Below are 22102 nucleotides of genomic sequence, written 5' to 3'. Positions count from 1 at the left end.
ATAAAAAAAAAAAAAAGCCTTCGCAAAATTTTTAAAAATTTTTTTTTTTTAAAAAAAAAAAAAGTTTTTTTTTTTCCTTTTGTGAGGCCCCTTTTTTCACCCCCGGGAAAAAAGATCTCAAGAAACGATATTTAGAAATATCAATAGATTTTTTTTTTATTGTAATAGAAATATCAATTATATCGTTTGACTTGAGCTAAGCCAAGAAGAATTTACGAATTCAAGATCGAAAACTGACCTAAAAGGGAAGAAATGAATACTTTTGTCAATATTCGTAATTTGAAAGTTTTCATTTTTTTTTTAATTACTATTGTTATGAAGAAAACTTTAAAGATAAAGAGTCTCACGCTTTTAGACTACCCAATCTAAAAAAATTTCTTTCGAATAATGAAAGGAGATATGATGTTGATTTTCCACAACTGATCAAAGAAGGAGTTACTTTATACTGTGCAATAATTTAATCATCACGTATACCAAGGTAGTTTTATGATAAACAATTTTGGATATTGGTACCTAAATTTATTATAATGACAATATAAAATATAATTATAAATATGGTTATCGTATAAATTTCAAATTAATAAACAATCATGATCTCTAGATATAGAAAACAAAAAATGGCACGATTTATTGTTTGATGGACGAGATAACAATACAATTCATTACAGTTTTATTTTTAAACTTTATAATTTTAAAAAAAAAACTCCTAAGTTACATTTATTGTAATTTACAATTAAGTTTTTCAGTGTAAAAATAAATAACAGAGCAATAGAACTAGGTGGGTCAATGGATGAATTTTGCTTGTTTTTAACTTAGGGAGATTTCAAAAAATAGTGTCTATCATTTTTTTTTTGAGAAGAAAAAATAGTGTCTACTTGGCTAAAAAAAAAACTCTAGACAATTTTACAAGGACGAGCTAACTACGAATAAAGCTTTGACCTTACAGTGGATTTTGTTACCTCAATATAGTTAAAATCACTAATTTATTTCTCCTTAAATAAATGTGTACGAAGAAATAAATATTCATAAACATATCCTAAATATTAGTGGATAAAATAACTTAATAAACGGTGAAGATAGCGGACAGCTGCTGCGTTAAGTGGACTTTAAAAAAAAAATCATATTAAATTTTCACTCAAGTTACATTTTAATCATCAAAACCAGCACATTAAGCTCAAAATTAAATATGAACACTCACTAAATAAAATCTGCCCCCACCGCTGGCTCTTCGGCTCTTCCACTCTGTCGGCAGTTATGTACATCATCACAGTACTTACTGTTCATCAGTAAAAATTAAAATAATGAAATTACAATGGAAGGGATTGAAAGTAGTAGAGATTCTAGAATTTTTCTAATTATTATTTTTTAATTAATAGTACCCGTATTTCATTATTTTTATAATTAACAATTATTCTATATAGTTTTAACGGTTATTCTGTTGTCATTTTATAAATTTTTTTTAAAAATAAAGTCAGGAAAAATGTTAAAGAGGCTAAAACGAAACGTTGACAAAATGAACTATAATGATATGTGATTTTATAGTATGAACTGTGATAATTTATTTTATCAGTGTTTTGTCAAAATTTTTCAATTTAAATTTCAGTGTTTTAAATATCACTAGACAGTAGTAAGAGGATGAGGATGATGGGGCTGAACCAATAAGAGGATGATGGTAGGGTCTAATGTCTCAAAACTATGTGGGTAAGAAGGTGATACTTTTTATAATTTTCCATGTTATTTTTGTTACTTTGCTTATTGACTGGCCTTCAAGCAAATTGATCCTTTAGTCTACTCAAGAGTTGTGACTTGTGAGAATGTAAAGTTAACACCGCTAGAGAACAGAGCCGGCTTTAGAGTTTGAGGGGTCTTAGGCGAAATTTTTTTATGAGGTTTCTATTATTTTGTAATTTTAATATTCAAAGACATATAAAAAGGATCAAAATTTATTACATCTTTAATTCTTGAATTTCAACAATAATAAAAAAAATCAAAAATTTAAAAAATAAAACCTAAAAAATAGTCAAGAAGATTGATTTTTTTTTCCATTAAAACCATTAAAAAACAAACAAACAAATAAATAAAAACAATTTTATTTTCAAATAGAATATTTGGAATGATAGAATATTTAGAATGATAGAATATAAAAATTTTAAAATGATGAGTTGATGTTCAAAAATAAAAATGGACTTTATATTTTAAGAAATTAATTATTTTAAATGAACCAATGAATATAATAATTTTATTTGTAAAGAAGAGAACAAGAAATTTTTTTTATTTACTAATTCTTGAGATTATGAGGTTTTTAATAGAAATTAAAAAAAATATTAAAAGTCAAATATGCTAATATTGAATAATTGAAAAGGAATGAAGGTTAAAGAATATTATTAATTATATTTCTCTAAAATTAAGGTTCCCAAATATAGATTTTTTATAAAAAATAATTCTTAATTATAGAATAATTAAGAATAAAGAGATATCTAATAAATTTTTTAATTTCTTAAAATACGTGTTAAAAATATTTTATTAATTAAAAAATTATTAAAAAAATTTTAAAAAAATAAAATTTTTTTAAATATGAGGTTTTAGGCGACGGCCTTCTTCGCCAATAACTAAAGCCACGCCTGTTGTGGAAGAACCCGAAACTTGTCTCACTGTAGCACAACGCGTATTGCGAACGTAGAGCTAATGCCTTTATTTTTGATCGTATAAAGTGACATGATCACCCCCCACACAAACTCAATTCTTTCTCATACCGCAAATTCTTCCCATCAAACAAGAGGGAGAGAGGGAGGGAGGGAGAGAGAGAGAGAGAGAGAGAGAGAGAGAGAGAGGCACCACTGTAACTGTACTGAATTAGAATCAATAGTGGAGAGTCTACGGAGGTTTCATCAGGTCCCTACGAGCTATTGACGAAGTGGTTTCTACTCTCATTTTCCTTTGTAGTTCCTTTTATTGTCCCCCAAAAAAAAAAATGAAATGGAGAGTCAATTGGGGTTCAAATTCCAGCCATCAGATCAGCTAATCATCCATTTTCTGAAGGAGAAGAGGCTTGACCCCCATTTCTCACACCATCCTATCAAGGACATTGGTCATATCTGCAGCCTTGAGCCATGGGACTTAGCAAGTATGCATCTGTAATTTTTTTTTTCTTTCATTTTTCTCTCTAAGCTCCTCTACTGAAAGATTTTCCCAACTGAACTAACTGACCCGCAACATGTATTTTTGTGATGCAGTGGAATCAAAAACTGAGACAGAGGATCAAGTTTGGTACTTTTTCTATGAACCTTATTACAAGTACAGGGAAAGTAACCGTGCCCACAGAAAAACAGAAGCAGGGCACTGGACAATTACTAGTAGAGACTCTAAGATCGAAGCTAGAAATGGCCTTACTGGCACCAAAAAGTTTTTGACTTTCTACCGTCGTAGTCCCTGTTCTAAGGCAGCAGCTAAGACCGACTGGATTATGCATGAGTACCACGTCAAGGACGATCCCAGTTATGAGGTATGAGCCTAATTTGTTTTTGTCACTCACTTGAAAGTTCATTTCTTTTATGAATTGTTATATCTTTGGATATATAATAATAAGGCTGGCTCTTCTTGATGATTGAAGTGATTAATTGGTGAAGCATGCTAGATTATTGTGTCTATTTAAGATATATAATAGGATTAGTTAACCAGGCAGTCTTAAAATTTCATCAAGGCATTTGCATGACTTGATGAATGAATCTGTTGTTGTCTGGTGAGTAGAAATTCTGGCAGTGCTAACGAATATCTGAAAATTAATTGATAGTGCAGTATTCCTTATTTTGGTTTTGCCTTTAATTCATGTAGAAGGAATTTGTTTTGTGTCGCATTCAAAGAAAACGCAATAAGAGGAGGAAGGATGGTATTTCGACTATTGATGAAGGGGAACCAAGTGAACAATTGGTTTCTCCACCTCAACAGTCACCTAGTCATTCGATTTCGAATGGATATCACAGTGAACAAAACACTCACACTATCCCTCAGCCGCAACTACAAAATCACCGTTCCATTTCTTTTCCTACCGTACAAAACACTATATACCAGTCAATAAGAAATGACACCCCAACTCAGCTATCAGTAAGTAAGCATTCGATTTCTAAGAGAGATCATAATGGTGAAAATATTCCCGCAAACCAGCCGCTACCACAAAATCATAGTAAAGAAACCACTCTCAAATACCAACCGCAACCACCAAATCACAATTCGATCTCTTATCTGGGAAATCGTGTTGAACAAAATATGTACCCTCTCACAAATAATTTGGTAATACCCAATTATCCTCCTACTCAGCAGCCACAGCCGGATTACAATATGATCTCTCATTTTGGAAATCCAATTAAAGAAAATAGTCTCACAAACCCCCAGCTGCCACCAAATAGCAATTTGGATTCGCAGCTGCCACCAGGTCACCATTCGGTGACACATGATTTTGCTGGAAATAATTTTCACGAAGAACGTCTGCCATTTAGAGAAATCAAGTCATTCGGTGGCTACAATAGGCCAAATGACGCCTCTTCTTCTGCAGTGCAGACACCAATTTCTCAAGAACAAGAATTAAACTATTCTAATAGTTCTATTGGTACTTGTGATATTTCTGACTGTCAAATTTTCAGTGATGAGCAGGTAAATAACCTGATCAATTCCCTGAGGGCTTTACTGGATGAAAACTCTTGCGAAGAGACTGGTAAAACTCTTACCCCTACTTTAACCCATCAAAGACTGATGGCAAAGCTTTAGCTTATGCAGAGGATAGCAGTGATACAAACACTGCTTACAACGATGCATGGATAAAAGAAAAACTTGAGAATTTTGCTTAAGTAGCAAATTTAAAACAACAATCAAATCCTCTATGTTGGACCAAAATGAAACAAATCAAAAAGGTTAATGAAACGACAGGAAGCTTGGTGTTTTGGCTCTGCAAACAACAAAGCAAAACGACACAGTTATCGGCGTTTCTTGCTACCTTTGATTATCTTTACAAAGCGACCTAGAATTCTATCGTTTTGGTTATTAGAATCATGAGCAACGCACGTGACATTTTAAATGACGTGTGAAGGCTGTTAAAGCCGTTATTGTCATCTGCTGCTCACGTGCCTAGCTGGGATTGCTTCTGGGTCGTTATAAACTCAGAGGCTGGAGCTGATTCTGGTACAATAAACTGAGAGGATTCAGGAGAGAGAGTGCTTGTGTAAAAGGAGCGTTCTTGTTCCTTGAGAAGGGCTCTGCAAATCTGATTGTAAAAGAGACTTTGTTCTGTCAATAAAGCTGATCAATTTGTTCCTTCGTGGATGTAAGTCAATGTGAATTGACTGAACCACGTAACTTGCTTTGTTTGAGTTGTTCTTGAGTTCCTTTTAGATTCTTTGTTTGCTTACTGTTGGTTTAATCTGCTATTGGGTTGTTTTCTATCATTGTAACTTTCGAATCTTCTTTGGTTCATCTTGGAATTCTGATCTGGGGATCTTGGGAGAGGTTGTTCAAGTTGGTTCTATAAGCTTGTAAATCTCTACACTCTAGGAGGTAATATTGTTAATTTAGTACTTTCTATCTATATGGGTGATGATGCTTCACTCATGTTTTATTGTATTCTGAACTCTGCAATCTTAAGTAGCATATAAACAACTATTAAATCCTCTAGGAGGAAAGTACTGTAATCTTATGTAGCATGTAACAACTATAAAATCCTCTAGGAGGAAAGTACTGTAATTTTAAGTAGCATGTGAACAACTATGAAATCCTCTTAGGAGGAAAGTACTGTAATTTTAAGTAGCGTGTAAATAACTATGAAATCCTCTTAGGAGGAAAGTTCTGTTATTAGTGATAATGTGATATTGTTCAGTAATCTTTGAGGCTCATTGCATACAAATGTGATTGCTGTTTAGACTAATTGGTTGCTTCATTTGGTCTGTATCTAGCATCTATGTGTAGCATAAGGTCAAGTCTTTCCGTCTTTAGTTCTATTTGGGTTCTAGTTGATCATATGTGGAAATGTGGAACACTGGAATCTCACTATCCAATACAAGCAAATTACTACTTGTAAAAGGGGACACCTTTGTGAGGGAGAAGGGAAGGTCAAATGTAACTATCATGTTTGATTGGAAGAAATGGTAGGAGAGAAGAGAAATTTGGGAGAAAAAAAAAAGAGAAAAAAAGCAAATGAGTGAAAATAAAGGTCAAAGTTAAATAGGAAATTTATCTTTCTCCTTTATTTATTTCCCCTCTCTTCCTTTCTTCTCCTTTTCTTTCCTTTTGTTTTTTCAAACCAAACGTGCAGAGAAGGAATAAAAAACGAAAAATGGCAGTCGCATTGTGGGGTCTTAAACTACTGGGCAACGGCGCAACGCGTCCATACTTTTTATCTTTTATTTTTTTGAAAACTTTTATTTATCCATTAATTATTGTCAACAAATATCTACGAAAGTTAAAGAAATTTGATCAGGGATTCTGTATTATAGACTAATTTTCAAATTTTTAGTTTGTATTAGGAATTATGTTGTATTAGGCATTTTTTCTATACAAAACAAAATTTATTTTTCAATTTTGATGTTAATGTATTTAGAAGAATATACACTAATACACAATATAAATTTAAGATGGAGAGGTGTATAAAGTTCAAATCAATTTTTCAAATCCTTACCTCTTTCTCATAATTTTAACTCAAGGGGTTAGTTAAATAAAATTACTTAAAAATCATTCAACTCAGTTTGGGAGGCATTTTCCAAGAAATTGTTGCTAAAAAAATATTAAATCGGCTTCAGATGAGTTACATGTTTTCTGGCGGACTTAAAGCACATGCTAATTGGCTATCGGATGTTACATGTGGTAACAATGTTCAATGCACCAAGTTACTGCTAGCAGTGTTGAAATATGGGTACAATTCTTGAAATTGGGACCATATGGAGCAGAATTTTCTTGAATGTGACCCCTCAGTATATCTCATTGGCCTTCAACTTTTGTTTAATGTTATTTACTCTAAAATTGTTGTTATTGAAAAAATAAACTATAAATATTTTATCTTCTCTCAATATATTAACTTCTTGTCTCTCTCATTTTTTCATTTGATTCAAAATTTAAATCAAATATTAATTTGTAATAAAATCTCAAATTGAAATTAAATAAAATATTAGATTATCACATAAAGCAAAATCAATATCATTAATAACAGTAAAACTAGGGATAGCAATATTACCCACAAACTCACTCGAACCCGTCGGTCAAAACCTGTTTGCTGTAGTTAATTTTGCAGATTGCAAGCGGGTTTGATATTATAAATTTAAACCCACAGTAAGTTGCAGGTGAGTTTTGTATTAACCAAATATTTGGTGGATACCTCCATGGGTTAAATATATATAATGTAAATAATGTAAAGCATAAACGTGTTTGCAAGTTACAATGTGCCTAAGTCCTAACATGCTTTAACTTAATGCATGAATTATTTCATTATTATAATTTTATTCTTCGTATTAGTATTTAGAAAGTATTATTCATGAGAAAATATCAATCTTAATTAGTATTGCAGCAATTGTGTTGGATGGGTGCTAACAGTGGTGAATGAAATATGGATCTTCTCTTGAAGCTTCTGTTGAATAACAATATAAAATGATAATTGTTATTTTTAGATACTATTTTGTGGCTTCTTTTTTTATGGATTTGTGTATTTTATACTTAATTTTGAGAATTTGTGTTGGATTAATGTTGAAATTTTAATTTTCTATTTACATTGGTTAAATTTAGAATTAAGTATGTTATGTGGAATTTTAGGTTATTATTATAAATTTAAATATTGAACACTTGTGATTTTAAATATGGAAACCCGCAAAAAATCCGTTGGGTACTATTGTGGGTTTAGTAATTGTCAAAATCTGCAGCAGGTTGATTTTTTAAAAAAAATTAAAACCCGCGGCAAGTTGCGTGTAGATTTTGTAATTTAAATTTTGTGTGGATTTAGGTTTGGTAATGAAAAATCCGCTGCGGACGATGCCCATTGCCATCCCTAAGTAAAATCCACCACACATTCGTAAAATTGAACAAAAATATTGAAACTCATCGTATATTAGTGGAGGTAACTATAGATTGATCGTAAAGAAAGTAGATGGTGATAATGAGCTTACTACTGATGAAGATAAATGGCAGGTGTAATAGGTATGCTAGAGAGAGTCAGGAGGTGAGGAGTAATAATAAAACAAAACAAAAATATAATTTATGAGAAAATATTCTTTTCACTCTTAAGGTTTGATACAATAGCTTATTTTATCATTATTATTTAAATAACAGTTAAATTTATTTCTACTTTTTAAACAATAACTCAAAAACCCCTTATGTTAATTTATCATTAGTTTATTGTATAAATTATTGAGGGCAAAATAAGATTTTCAATTAATGATATACAAAATATTTTTAAAAAAACTGTCAAACACAATCAAATAACATTTGAATTTTTGCATAAATTTAAAATTGAAGGATAAGTTAATGAATAAACAATAATAACACTAAATAATATGTAAAATATATATTTCGGACAAATTTAAAAAGAAACATAGATTTCATAAGCACTAGAATGTTTTTTATTTTATTTTTGTACTTTAGCTCGTCTTTGACTTCAATACAGTCAAGATAAATGAATAAATAATCAATCGAAACTATTATTTTACCAAAAGTAAACATAAAATCCTTTATTTACTTTTAAAAAACACACTAAAGACATAAAAACATATATTTAATATACTACAACACTGCATTATTTAACTTTAATATATTAGAGTGTGTACTTTTTTATCTTTTGGCTTATTTTAACTTTAATATGATCAGTTATCTTTGATTGAAAATTATTATTATTATTAATACTTTATTATATATATATATTAAAAAATTTAGTTGACTTCATTGAAAAAATTTAACGAACACACACACGCACAAGCATATATATAAGCAATGGGTATGTTGGAGATGCTCCACCGTAAAACACTCCTTTATGGCTGCATGATCAAAATGATAAATAGTAAAAAATATATTATAACTTTGTTCGTGTGGTTATAAAAGAGTGTTCTACGGTAAAACATCTCCACTATATTTTTAGTGTTATTTTTGCTTTATTAAGTTATTCTTAAATTTTAAATTTATGCAGAAAGACATATGTTATTTAATTGTTCTTGATGCTTTTATTTTAAAATAGTTTGCATTTGTTTAATTAAAAATCCTATTTTTTCCTCAAAATAAAATACAGTAGACTAACTATAAACTTCTAGAAAGATGTTTTGGGTTATTGTTTGAAAAGTATGAATAAAATAGACTATTGTTTAGAAAATAAAGATGAAATAAACTATTACGTCAAACCTCATTGGTGAAAGACTTTTTTCTCCCTAAATTTTTATTTTTAACAAAGAAAATTTCGAAAAGTAATAATATAATTATATTAAATATCATTACTCTAAATACAGATGGTCAAACGGGGCGGGCAACATGTGGCATGGCACAGGCGGGACATGTCTCCGTACAATATGGCGCGAGCACGTTTTGATAGGGCACACGACACGGCACGACACACACATGAGCTGGGCCGGGCTTAAAATTTTAGGTATGTGAGCCTTAAAAATATGGCATCATTAGAGATAGGTTAAGGCACTATACGTGATGAGGCACATAATAAGCACACTTCATTAGTGGGTTAGCACGCAGCCCGTGGGGTCATCAATAGCAGGTGGGCCGAAGTATATCCAAGTAATTTTTTTTAATAAAAAGTTAATATAAAATGTTATGATTTTACAATTAACTTGAAATTAAACTTTTGATAAATTTTATTAACGTAGGTTTTTGAAAATTAATTTAAATCTTAGTTTCAAAAAAAAGTCTAATTGTTTAATGTTTATGATTTATTAAATGAATAAATGATATCATTATTTTAATAAATAATATTATAAATATCACCATTTATAAAATTTTGTGACTTATTATAATTGATAGCTCCTAGTTATGACTTCTTGTAATCATTATTTTAGGATTGTAATTTTAATTTTTTATTAATCATTACTATAATCTACGAAATTAGATTTATGTATTGTTGTATTATAATTAGTAATCGTGCAATTAAATAGTATCGTGAAATATTAATTGTTTCCTTAATAAAAATTATATAATAATAATAATAATAATAATAATAATAATAATTATTATTATTATTATTATTAACATCATCATCAGTAGCGAATGGGTTGATGGACTTAAAGAAAGAAAGAAAACGTGGGTTTGAAAAAACACGCCAAAAAAAAGAAAAATTGGTGAATTTTTCTTTAAGAATGGCCCGAGCACGGTCCAAGCATCGCACGTGTGTGGACTCGTGCTGTGTGCTGTGCTGTGCCGCCCTCATGCGCGGCGGGATGGCCCATTAGCCATTTTAACTCTAAAAGAAGGAGACAGCGAAAGAAAATTACTAGGCTGAGACAAAAAACTTCCTCTCCTAGAAGGAGGCGCTCTAGCGGAAAGCTGAATGTACAAAGTTAACTAATAATTTCGGCGCATACAGGACGGGGAAATCAGTTGAAAATATAATTAAAAACACGAATAAAATGAGAATCTGGCAAACATTGTCGTTTTAGACAATTTTCTGAGTGAATAAATTAGTACTTTTATAAAGAGGATAAGGCAGATGATGCTGAACCACTAAGAGGAGGATGGCGGGGTCTCATGTGTCAATAAGCTGATATTATAAAATTTCCATGTTCTCTGTCATTTAATTTCTGTCACTCACTCAATGGTAATACTCTATTCAACACCGTTGGCGAAACAAGCAAAAGTTGTCTCACTGTAGCACAACGCCGTGAGAATGTAGAGACATTATCATCCGCTCACTCTTTCTCAAAGGGTAAATTTTCTTCCCATCAAACCAGAAAGAGATGCCACTCTGACTGTATTGAATTACAAATAATGATGAAGAATTCTTGGGGGTTAGTTTCAGATCCCTACCAACTATTGAAGAAATAGTTAAAAAAATATAATAATAATTCTGTGATGGAGAATCTTATGGGGTACAAATTCCAGCCATCCAATGAACAAATCCTCTATCTTATGGTGGAGAAGAGGCTTAATCCCCATTTCTCACATCACCCTATCAAGGATATTGTTGATATCTGCAGCCTTGAACCCGGGGACTTGGCAAGTACGCATATGTAATTATTCTCTAACCTTCTTTACTGAAAGATTTTACTAGCTGAACTAATTGGCATGCACCATATATTATTTTTGTGATGGAGCAGAATCAAAAACAGAGTCCGAGGATCAAGTATGGTACTTTTTCTGTGAACCTCATCACAAGTACATGAAGAGTAACCGTGCCCACAGAAGAACAAAAGCAGGGCACGGGAAAATTACAAGTAAAGATTCCCAAATCAAAGCTAGAAACGGCCTTGTGGATACCAAATTTTTTTTTGACTTTCTACCACCATGGTGCTGCTCCTAAGAAAGCTAATACCGAGGGGGTTATGCATGAGTACCATGTCAAGGACCACCCAAGTTATAAGGCATGAGCTTTGTTCTTTGGATGTAGAGATGGCAAAACTCCGGGCCGGGTCCGGGTATTGCCATGACCGGACCCTGCCCGGATGCAACCGGTCCGGGTCTGGGTCCGGGCCGGGTTTTAATCCGGGTATTCGGATTTTATATTTTTTAATATTTTATGTGTATATATTTTTTATTTTTTGATAATTTTATAAGTTTTAAATTTATTTCAATAAAATTTGACATGAAAATATAAACTTTAAGTGTTTAAAACTTTATATATGTATAATAAATAAGTCAAATAAATATAAAATATTTAAAATAATATATATTTTATAATTTTTTTTAATAAAATCCGGGTTCCGGGTTTATCAAGTGATGCCCACGACCGACCCGACTTCATACCCGGACCGAGTAATACCCGGCCCGCAACACCCGGGTACGGTCCGGGTCCGGACCGGACGGGTATTTTTGCCATCTCTATTTGGATGTGAGCTCTGTTATATGAATCTTATTAGTATTATTACTATGAACTCGTGTATTCCTTGAAGCTCGAACCGAGGTCCTGAGTCCTAAAAAAGTAGCTTCTTACCATTGAAGTCGGACCCTGGCTTCGCATGTTTTGTGAATCTTTCAAAGCTTTTAATCTGATAAAATGCTGTGTAATAAAATATATGTTGCATGCCAATTAGTTGTTGGAGATATAATAGGATTAATTAACCAGGCAAAGTCTTAAAATTTCTTTCATTTCTTTTGATCTGGACAGTAGGCACGATGGCCATTTAGAGTATATAACTTTGTTGCCTATTGCTAAACTGTTGTTTTGTTTCTTCTAGAAGTTTGCTGATTGGTAATCTAGCACTGCTGATGAAAATTTGAAAATTAATTGATAATACAGCATTCCTGATGTTGTTTTTGTCTTTAATTCATGTAGAAGGAATTTGTTTTCTCTATCACATGCCCTCAGTCGATAAACCCATTGCTGCCGCCAAATAGCAATTTGGAGTCGCAGCTACCACTAGATCAACAAGTATTAATATATTCTAAGAGAGCTTTAGAAAATATCAGTAATAAAAGATCAACTGCATTGTTCTTTTGATAATTTTGATTTTCCTGGTTGTCTAATTGATAGTGACGGGCAGGTAAATTACCTAATCAAATCCCCAAGGGCTTTCCAGGATGAAAACTCTTGCTAAGAGAATGGACAAACCCTTCCCCTTGGCTTTAACCCATCAAAGTCAGATGGAAAAGCTTCAGCTTATGTAGTGAATAGCGGTGAGACAAACACTGCTTACAACGATGCAAGGATAACATAACTACTTGAGAATTTTCTTAAGTAGCAAATTTAAAAGCTTCAACTTATGCAGTCGATAGCAGAGACACAAACACTGCTTAGAAAGATTCATGGATAGAAGAACTGCTTGAGAATTCTGCTTAAGTAGCAAATTTAAAAGCTTGACACAAACACCGCTTAGAAATGAGAATTTTGCTTAAGTAGCAAATTTAAAAGGTTCAGCTTATGCAGTGGATAGTAGTGACACAAATACGCATATAGTACTGTAATGTTAAGTAGTACGTAAACAACTATGAAATCCTCTTAGTAGGAAAGTCCTATTATTATTTGATAATATGATATTGTCTGGTAATCATTTGTTGCTTTGTAATGTAGAGCACTTGAATTTTCAATAGAATGGCCGAGTTCTTGAAACTTGGAGCTTGTTTGACTAGACAAAAATGCTTGTTCCGAAAGAGTACAAGCAGAGATGTGAATGGTTCATGTACGTGGCAGCCATCAACTAATGAACAGTAGGAACTCATCACGAATCTTTGTGTTAACCTTTATTCATCATGTCAATTGTATTTGCGCATACTTGAGATCAATGGTCTTAAAATAAAAGTTTTCCTGTACATGGTTGGCATTTCAAAGTTTTTCGGTCCTTCAGTTCTTTTTGGGTTCGTAGTTGATCATACGTGGAAATGAAATGTGGAATACTGGAATCTCACCGCCCAATCCGAGCAAATTACTTCTTGGAAAAGGGGCACCTTTGCGAGGTAGCAGGGAAGGTCACTTGCAACTGTGAAAAGCAGAGAAGGAATCAAAAAAGAAATATGATAGTGGCATGGTGGGGTCTTTCTTTCTTTGTTTTTTTCTTCTTAAATTATATTTATCCATTAATTGTTGTCAGACAAACAACTGAAAGTTAAAGAAATCTGATTTAGTGTCTACCGTCGTACACGTTATTATATGTGACGGATTATATATGTCATGATTTTATCAGTTGGTGCTCTCGACTGGATCAATAAAATTTATGGTGCAGAAGAATAACGTATGTGACGCGCGCACTTAATTACCACTTAAAAATTAAAACGGTATTACTTTAACATTTGTTATTTATTATTATTTTTTCAATTAACTGTAAAATCATATGGTAGCCAAAGAAAAAAGTCAAGCCATAGGGGATAAAATGACGCGTCAATGCTTCTGCCTTTATAAATAATAATAATACAATATGATCGCCATCTCAGTCTTTGCATTTGGCAGTTGCATACCAAACCGAGAGTAATTTAGCTCTTGCTCTGTCTCTTCTCCGTTGAATAGGAAATGGACAGTCTCGTGGGGTACAGATTCAAGCCTACTAACGAAGAAATCATTAGTCTACTAAAGAAGAAGAGGCTTGACCCTGATTTCTCTGTCCATACCATCAAAGAAATTGATATCTATAGCTTTGATCCCTAGTGTTAAGGACGCTAACACTTGTAGTGTAGTCAGCAGAGCAGAGGATGATAGTACCAGTATCAATCAGTTACACATTGATGATGTGGCATGCCACGTCATGCCTGGTGATTATGAAATTATGTGTACACATGACTAATCAGTTGAAGTCGTTATATTCTGCTTAATATAGTTTGTTAATAGCTTTAGTTAGAAATAACAGAAATCCAGCTGAGCTTCGGCACTTGTATATAAGAAGTATTTCACCACACATTACGTGTGTATTTGATTAATGAAATACTAGAAGTTTCTCAGATCTATTTTCTTAATTCTCTTTCACTTTCTCTTATTTTCTAAGTAACCAAACATCTTTTTCAATCTTCAACTCGGTATAAGAGCCACACCAAATAATGGCATTAATAAATCTTGCTTCATCATCAGCTCCAGTTTATAACACAACTGTTAACTCAGCAATTTCTTCTTTTACGTTCAACACTCCTGTTAAGCTTGATCAATCCAATTTTCTGATATGGAGATCTCAAGTATTGGCTTCAATTTGTAGTAACAGACTTGAGAAGTTCATAGATGATTCAACTACTCCACCTCCTTCTTGGATGGCTACTCTCTTCAATGAGTAAAGGTATTATTAGCTTAGTGTTTAATCTGGAAACTTCTCTTGAGGTGTGGAAGGCAATTGAAACACAATTTGGCTCACAATCTAAATCTAGACTTTTGCATCTAAGATACATGATGAGCTCAACTAGGAAAGATGATTTGAAAATCAATGATTACTTCATTAAAATGAAAACTATAGCTGATAACATGGCTACATCAGGAAGTGCTTTAAGAAATGATAATTTAATTCTGCATATACTCTCTGGTTTGGGACCAGAATATAATTATGTGGCCACCTATATCACTGGACAAGTCGGTGTTGGAAAGATGAATGCTAATGAGGCTTATGCCATGCTTTTAACTCAAGAAGCAAGGATTGAGCAACAAGCTCAAATGCTTGCTAGTGCAGATGTGAAACAGAATTTTGAAGCTAATCTTGTTCTAAATAGAGGATTTAAGAAAGGAAATGAGTTTGGTGGTAAAAACTTTGGTGGTTATGGATATAATACTGGTAATAATAGAGGATTTGGAACTAATCATTACAAAGGAAGTTATGGAGGTTCTGGATATGCATTTGTTGGTAATGGATATCCTCAATATAGAGCTTATCAAGGTGATAATCAGAGAGGTGGAGGAGGCAATTGGAATCCAAATACTGGTAATAGAGGCTATAATAATGGCAGATCACCTGGACAGATCAAGCCTCAGTGGAATGGTTCTAAACCAACCTGTCAAATATGTCTCAAGACTGGATATACTGCAAATATCTGCTGGAAACTTACAGAGTTCATTAATTCTAGAGCATACAGACCACCACCAAATAGAAATCCAAAAGCTGCATATCTGGCTAACATGGAGGGACCATATGATACAAACTGGTACGTGGACAATGGAGCTATACATCATCTGACAAATGAAATGAACAATATGCATGTTTCTAAAAGCTTTGCAGGTACTTCTAAGCTCATTGTTGGTAATGATGCTGGTTTAAGCATAACACACTTAGGCAGTGCAGTTTTGAAAATGCATGAAACTAAAGATAATACCTTATCAACACTTAAGCTTAATGACATGCTTCTAGTACCACAAATCACCAAAAACCTTATTAGTATATCCAGACTTACTAAAGATAATAATATTGTGATTGAATTCACTGACAAATTCTGTTTCGTGAAGGACAAGATGAGGAATGTGGTAATATTGCAAGGCAAGGCTGAAAAGGGTCTCTACAAATTGCTATTGGTTTCTTCTAATAAAACTTTACTCACATCATCTAGTCAAAGTTATATTACTAATGTTGAGTCAATCGAGCCATTTTCAATGTTTTCAATTGTTAGTTCTGATTTCAAAAATAAAGTCAACTACTTACATACTACAATAGTTCCTTGTATAAATTCTGAGTGTTTGTTAAGTACCTCTGTATTACATCAAAGGTTAGGTCATCCATCTTCTCATGTCTTAAATCATGTAATCAAAACATGTCCATATGTTAAGACTATCAATGAAAACAAAACCTTTGACTCTTGTGATGCTTGTAAGATGGGAAAGATGCACATATTACATTTTTCTGTCACCAATACAAAAACAAAGTTCCCTTTAGAAATATTACACACTGATTTATAGGGATCAGCTCCTGTGATTTCTCCTCAAGGATATAGATATTATGTAAGTTTTGTTGATGATTGCACCAGGTTTACTTAGATATTTCCATTAAAAACAAAAGATGAAACTCTTCATGTCTTTAAAATCTTCAAAAATCAAGTTGAAAAACAACTCAACAGATCCATTAAATGTCTTCAATCTGATTGGGGAGGGGAATTCAGATATTTTGTTAACTATCTTCTTGCAGAAGGAATCCAATTCAGACACTCATGTCCCTATACTCACAATCAAAATGACTTAGTGGAAAGAAAACATAGACACATCACTGAACTTGGATTAACCTTACTTTTTTTTTTTTTAAATTAACCTTACTTTCACAAGCTACCACGCCTCTTAAAGTTTTGTGGGATTATTTTCATACAGCAACCTATATTATAAATAGACTACCCACTCCTGTATTGTGCATGAAATCTCCCTATGAATCTCTATTTCAGCTTTCACCAGATTACAAGTTTCTCAGAGTCTTTGGTTATTCATGTTTTCCTTTCCTCAGAGAGTACAATAAACACAAGTTTCAGTTTCATACATCAAAATGTGTTTACAATAAACACAAGTTTCAGTTTCATACATCAAAATGTGTTTTTCTGGGATATAGTCCTTTACATAAAGGCTACAAATGCTTACATTCCTCTGGAAAAATTTATATAGCTAGTCATGCTTTGTTTGCTGAAACTTCTTTTCTATATTCATCACTCTTTCATGTTTCTTCATCTGAAAATCAATTCTCAGATTTTCAGTATAATATTCTCAAACGTTATACAGTTCCAGTTTCCAATAGCAATCAAGACACTCTTGAAGCTAACGCAACTGATAATGACCATTGTTCTCCTCTATATTCCTCTCACAACACACTAGTTGTTTCCTCACGATCAGATAACCTTCCCACTGACTCACTTCATTGCTCATCACCCACACAACCAGCTTCTGATCTAAATTCTTCCACACAGCCAAATATACATACCACATCACATTCATTACCAAATCAGCAAAATTCACCTTCTTCACCAGTTCAAACACAACATTTATTACCATCAACTCAATTCAAACCACTCATATCAACATGTAGAATAATCACTAGAGCTAAGGCTGGAATCTTCAAGCCAAAGGCTTTCATTGCCAACCATAACAGCCTAGAACCATCCACCACCTCTGAGGCATTATTTGATCCTAAGTGGAGAACAATACCTGGAGTTTAGTGCCTATATCTTCCTCTTATAAACCAGTTGGATGCAAATGGGTTTTTCGAACTAAATATAACATTCATGATTCAATCTCCAAGTACAAAGCAAGATTGGTTGCAAAGGGGTTTCATCAAATTGCAGGTATTAACTACTCAGAAACCTTTCAGCCCTGTAAGAAAGTCTTCGACAATAAGAGTTATCATGAGTTTAACTGTTATGAAAGAGTGGAAAGTAAGGCAAATTGATGTAAATAATGCATTTCTTAATGAAGAACTCTCTGAAGATGTGTGTATGACACAACCTGAGGGTTTTGAATTTAAAGAAGGCTACATTTGCAAGCTCAACAAAGCTTTATATGGGCTAAAACAAGCTCCAAGAGCTTGGTATGAAAAGCTCAAAGGCTGTCTCACTAACTGGCAATTCATCAATTCCAAAGATGACACTTCTCTCTTCATCAAGCATGATATAAGAGGATTAATCATTGTCCTCATCTATGTTGATGATATTCTAATTACTGGACCTAACTCTGATCTACTGGAGATTTTTATTGCTAAACTTAGCAAAGTATTTGCTCTTAAGAATTTGGGACTAGTTGCTTATTTCCTTGAGGTGGAAGTTTGTTACACTACTCAGGGAATGCATATTTCTCAAACAAAATACATCAAAGATTTGTTAAGTAAGGTTTCAATGCAGAATTGCAAAGGTTCTAACACACCTTTTAGCATTGGTCTCAAGCTGGAAAGAGTTGTACAAGGTTCTCTGGGACAAGAATTTGAGGATCCCACACTGTACAGGAGTATAGTTGGTGGTCTTCAATATCTAATTCTCACCAGACTTGATATTGCCTATTCAGTTCGTAAACTCAGTCAATATCTCAGTGCTCCCACACTTCAACACTGGTTGGCCTGCAAGAAAGTCCTTAGATAGCTTCAAGCAACAATCACCTATGGACTTCATATTCAAAAGGAGGGAATACTTGAAACCACTAGATTGAATGGTTATTCAGATGCTGATTGGGCATGTGATGTTAATGATCACAATTCCATTGGAGCTTATTGCATAAATCTTGGTAACAACCTAATCTCTTGGTCATCCAAAAAGCAACCTATTGTTGCTAAATCCAGCACAAAGAGTGAATACAGAGCTCTATCCTCAGCAAGCTCAGAATTACCATGGTTACAATCATTATTTTCTGAGTTTAAGATTGTGAAGTTACCTCCTCAAGTTCTTTGGTGTGATAACCAAAGTGCTGGTGACTTAGCTAGGAATCCTGTTTTTCATTTTAAGTCAAAACACATTGAATTAGATGTTCACTACATCAGAGACAATGTGCTTAAAAAGGAGCTGGAAATCAGATATATTCCCATAGAAGAGCAAGTTGCTGATGTGCTTACAAAACCTCTATCATTTCCTAAGTTCAGTTACTTCCGCTCCAAGCTCAATGTTATTAACAAACCATTGAGCTTGATGGGGGATGTTAAAGAAGCTCACACCTGTAGTGTAGTCAGCAGAGCAGAGGATGATAGTACCAGTATTAATCAGTTACACGTTGATGATGTGGCATGCCATGTCATGCTTGGTGATTATGAAATTATGTGTACACGTGACTAATTAGTTGAAGTCGTTATATTCTGCTTAATATAGTTTGTTAATAGCTTTAGTTAGAAATAACAAAAATCCAGCTGAGCTTCAGCACTTGTATATAAGAAGTATTTCACCACACATTACGTGTGTATTTGATTAATGAAATACTAGAAGTTTCTCAGATCTATTTTCTTAATTCTCTTTCATTTTCTCTTATTTTCTAAGTAACCAAACATTTTTTTCAATCTTCAACTCCTGGGATCTACCCCGTAAGTATCTACCAACAAGTAATCATATGATGCCGTTTAAGTCAGTTTAGTGAAATTGATTCAGAACTAATGGGTGACTGAATTGTTTTGAGGCAGGGCATTCTGAGATTCAATGTGAGGAAGAAGTCTGGTACTTCTACTGTGAGCGTTATTACAAGTTCACATAGAAGAAAAAAAGTCAGGGTACTGGAAAGTCACTAGCCCAGGTTCTGACATCAAGCGCAAAAACAGTGCCGAAGTAATTGGTACCAAAAAGATTTTGCCTTTTTGTCCCTGTCGTTCTACTTCCAAGAAAGCTAAGACTGAGTGGGTTATGCACGAGATATCTGTTGAGGATGACCCTCGTTATAAGGTATGAGTTTCGTTTTGAGCTTCATTTCCGACTTATGCCCTGGTTTGTGATGAATTGCATATGTATATTGATAATAGAGCGGGCCACATGGGAAAAAACTTATTGTATTTGTCCTATTAATTTGTACAGAAGAACTTTGTTGTGTGTCACCTAGAAAGAAAATGGGATGGCAAGCTTTCTACTTCAACTAGTGTTGAAGATCAATCAAGTCAAGATTTGACTTCTTGTTCTACCATCATTCATGATATTGGAGAACAGATTTTTTCGGAATCTGTTCAACCACTTGATCAACTTTTGGTTTCCGATAGAAATCATGTTGCAGAAAATACTCTTCTAGTCTCTCAAGTACCAGCAAGTGACAATTCGATTTCTAGAATTAGAAATCGTGCTGCTGAGCATACTGGTTGGGATTCTGAAGTACTGGCAACTAACCATTTGATTTCTCATTCTGGAAATCGTGTTGCAGGAAATACTTCCCTAGGATCCATACTACTAGGAAATCAAAATTTGGTTTCTAATGGAAATCATGTTGCAGGAAATGCTCTTTTGGTCTCTCCAGTTCCACCAAGTGACCATTTGATTTCTTGTTCTAGAAATCATGTTGCAGAAAATACTTCCCCAGAATGGTAGCTGGTATGGAATGACATTTTGGAGTCACCAATACTACCAAATCAGCTTTGGGGTTCTTATTCTACTAACAATGTAGAAAATTCTTTCGAGGCAGAACCTCGACTACTTGCAGAATTCAATCCACGTGGTGGCCATAATTGGCTGAATTATGGCTCTCTGTCGCCATGGCAGCACCAATTTATCCAGCACTAGAATCATCATATTCCATTGGCTATAGTTATGGCTGTGATTTGTTGAATTCTCAATTCGGCATGGAGCGGATAGATCTTTTACCTGATCAATTCTCGGAGGGTTTAATACTCTCCTGAAGAAACTGGACAAACCACTTCGGACTTCAACTCATCAAAGTCAGATGGAGGAGTTTTTGTGGAGGATAAGAAGTGATAAGGACATTGAAACCTTCAATGCTTGGGTAAATGAACTATAGATATATATATATAAATATATGAGAATTAATGCTACTTCAGTAGTATATGTTAACAGCAATCAAATCCTCTTGGAGGATATTATAGTATTATTAGTGTTGTAATATTGCTTCACTCATGGTTTTATTGTATTCCAAACTTTGTATACTTTTGAGAGTGGTTGTTTAGACTACTTGGATGCTCAAGTTGCTATGTCATGTTATATAATATCTATATGAAACAGTATGAGTTCTGGAAAAGCTGATAAGCTATTGTTAAATGGGAATGCCTATACAAAACAAGACTGCAGAGACACTTGATTGATCTAATGGAGGATCATCCATAAGATGACTCTTAAGGCCAGCAAGAGGAGATGCTGAGCGTGCTAATAATCTATTGTGACCTATTTGACACCTTCCAAATAGGTCAAAAACAAAGCCCGTCATCAACAAATTTTTGCACCTCGATGGAGAGAATAGGGTGAAATCCATTTATCTCCTTAATTAAATATGTTCACACGTTAAAAAAAATAATTAAAAAAAATTCTCAACATGTAAATAATTAATGCCACAAAAATAGACGTTAGAAGTAGCAAGTGATCATCGAGGGGATATTATCAAATATGTTCACACTTTGAAAAAAAATGAGAGGTCGCATTACATTGTTGCTTGCTACTCACGACTAGAGTGGATGTAGCTCATGACAAGTGGAGGCCCAAGCACTAGCCAGAGAAAATATTTTTAAAAATTAAATAGAAAATTACTTGAGTTCCCTATTAGCTCTTGGTAAGTTTGGTAAAATAGTCACCATTATATCTATAAAAGCTAGTCTCCATAGATTTTAGAAACCTTTAAGAATTATAAAAATCCATGTTTTAATTAAAAAATAAAAGTTCATAGCAACCTATATGAGTAGTTTTACTATTATTTAATTTAGTCCATGTTAAATCTATTAATATAATCTCCATAAATTTCTAATCCCAAAAAATTTTAGATTTCACATTAAACTGAGCTTATTTAAAATAAATCTAAATGTATGTATTTTATAAACTCTGAATTTGTTAATCTAGACGTTTGTATTTTATAAACTGTAAATTTCTTCTTAATAATTATATCTAAATCTGGTACTTGAATGCTTTCATGAGCTTATGTATAATAAATTTTATTGTAACCCAAAAT

General features: G+C 33.2%; 1 protein-coding gene, 1 non-coding gene and 1 pseudogene across 2 annotated transcripts; all 3 read left to right on the top strand.

The window, feature by feature from the left end:
• Window positions 1-2812: 2812 nt before the first annotated feature.
• Window positions 2813-5206, top strand: LOC112098373 (NAC domain-containing protein 26-like). The gene is made up of 3 exons (XM_024184559.1): window positions 2813-3124; window positions 3234-3502; window positions 3832-5206. The coding sequence occupies exons 1-3, from the start codon at window positions 2977-2979 to the stop codon at window positions 4759-4761; spliced, it is 1347 nt and encodes a 448-aa protein (XP_024040327.1). The 5' UTR covers window positions 2813-2976; the 3' UTR covers window positions 4762-5206.
• An 8910-nt stretch (window positions 5207-14116) lies between these two features.
• LOC112097975 lies at window positions 14117-20828 on the top strand (annotated as a pseudogene).
• On the top strand, window positions 15068-15204 carry LOC112098722. Its single transcript, XR_002905831.1, has one exon. It is a non-coding gene; the product is annotated as a small nucleolar RNA Z247 (small nucleolar RNA).
• Window positions 20829-22102: the final 1274 nt, after the last annotated feature.

Source organism: Citrus clementina, unplaced genomic scaffold, assembly GCF_000493195.1.
Source record: "Citrus clementina cultivar Clemenules unplaced genomic scaffold, Citrus_clementina_v1.0 scaffold_5, whole genome shotgun sequence".
Classification (NCBI taxonomy): domain Eukaryota; kingdom Viridiplantae; phylum Streptophyta; class Magnoliopsida; order Sapindales; family Rutaceae; genus Citrus; species Citrus x clementina.
Note: the sequence above shows the minus strand (reverse complement) of the source record. Positions and strands in the feature narration are given on the sequence as shown.

What these genes read in the sequence shown, in the direction of transcription:
- LOC112098373 (XM_024184559.1), top strand. Translation starts at nt 2,977, where the DNA reads ATGGAGAGTCAATTGGGGTTCAAATTCCAGCCATCAGATCAGCTAATC. An exon ending in TGAGCCATGGGACTTAGCAA is followed by an intron (nt 3,125 to 3,233) that starts GTATGCATCTGT and finishes TTTGTGATGCAG; the next exon opens with TGGAATCAAAAACTGAGACA. An exon ending in AGGACGATCCCAGTTATGAG is followed by an intron (nt 3,503 to 3,831) that starts GTATGAGCCTAA and finishes TAATTCATGTAG; the next exon opens with AAGGAATTTGTTTTGTGTCG.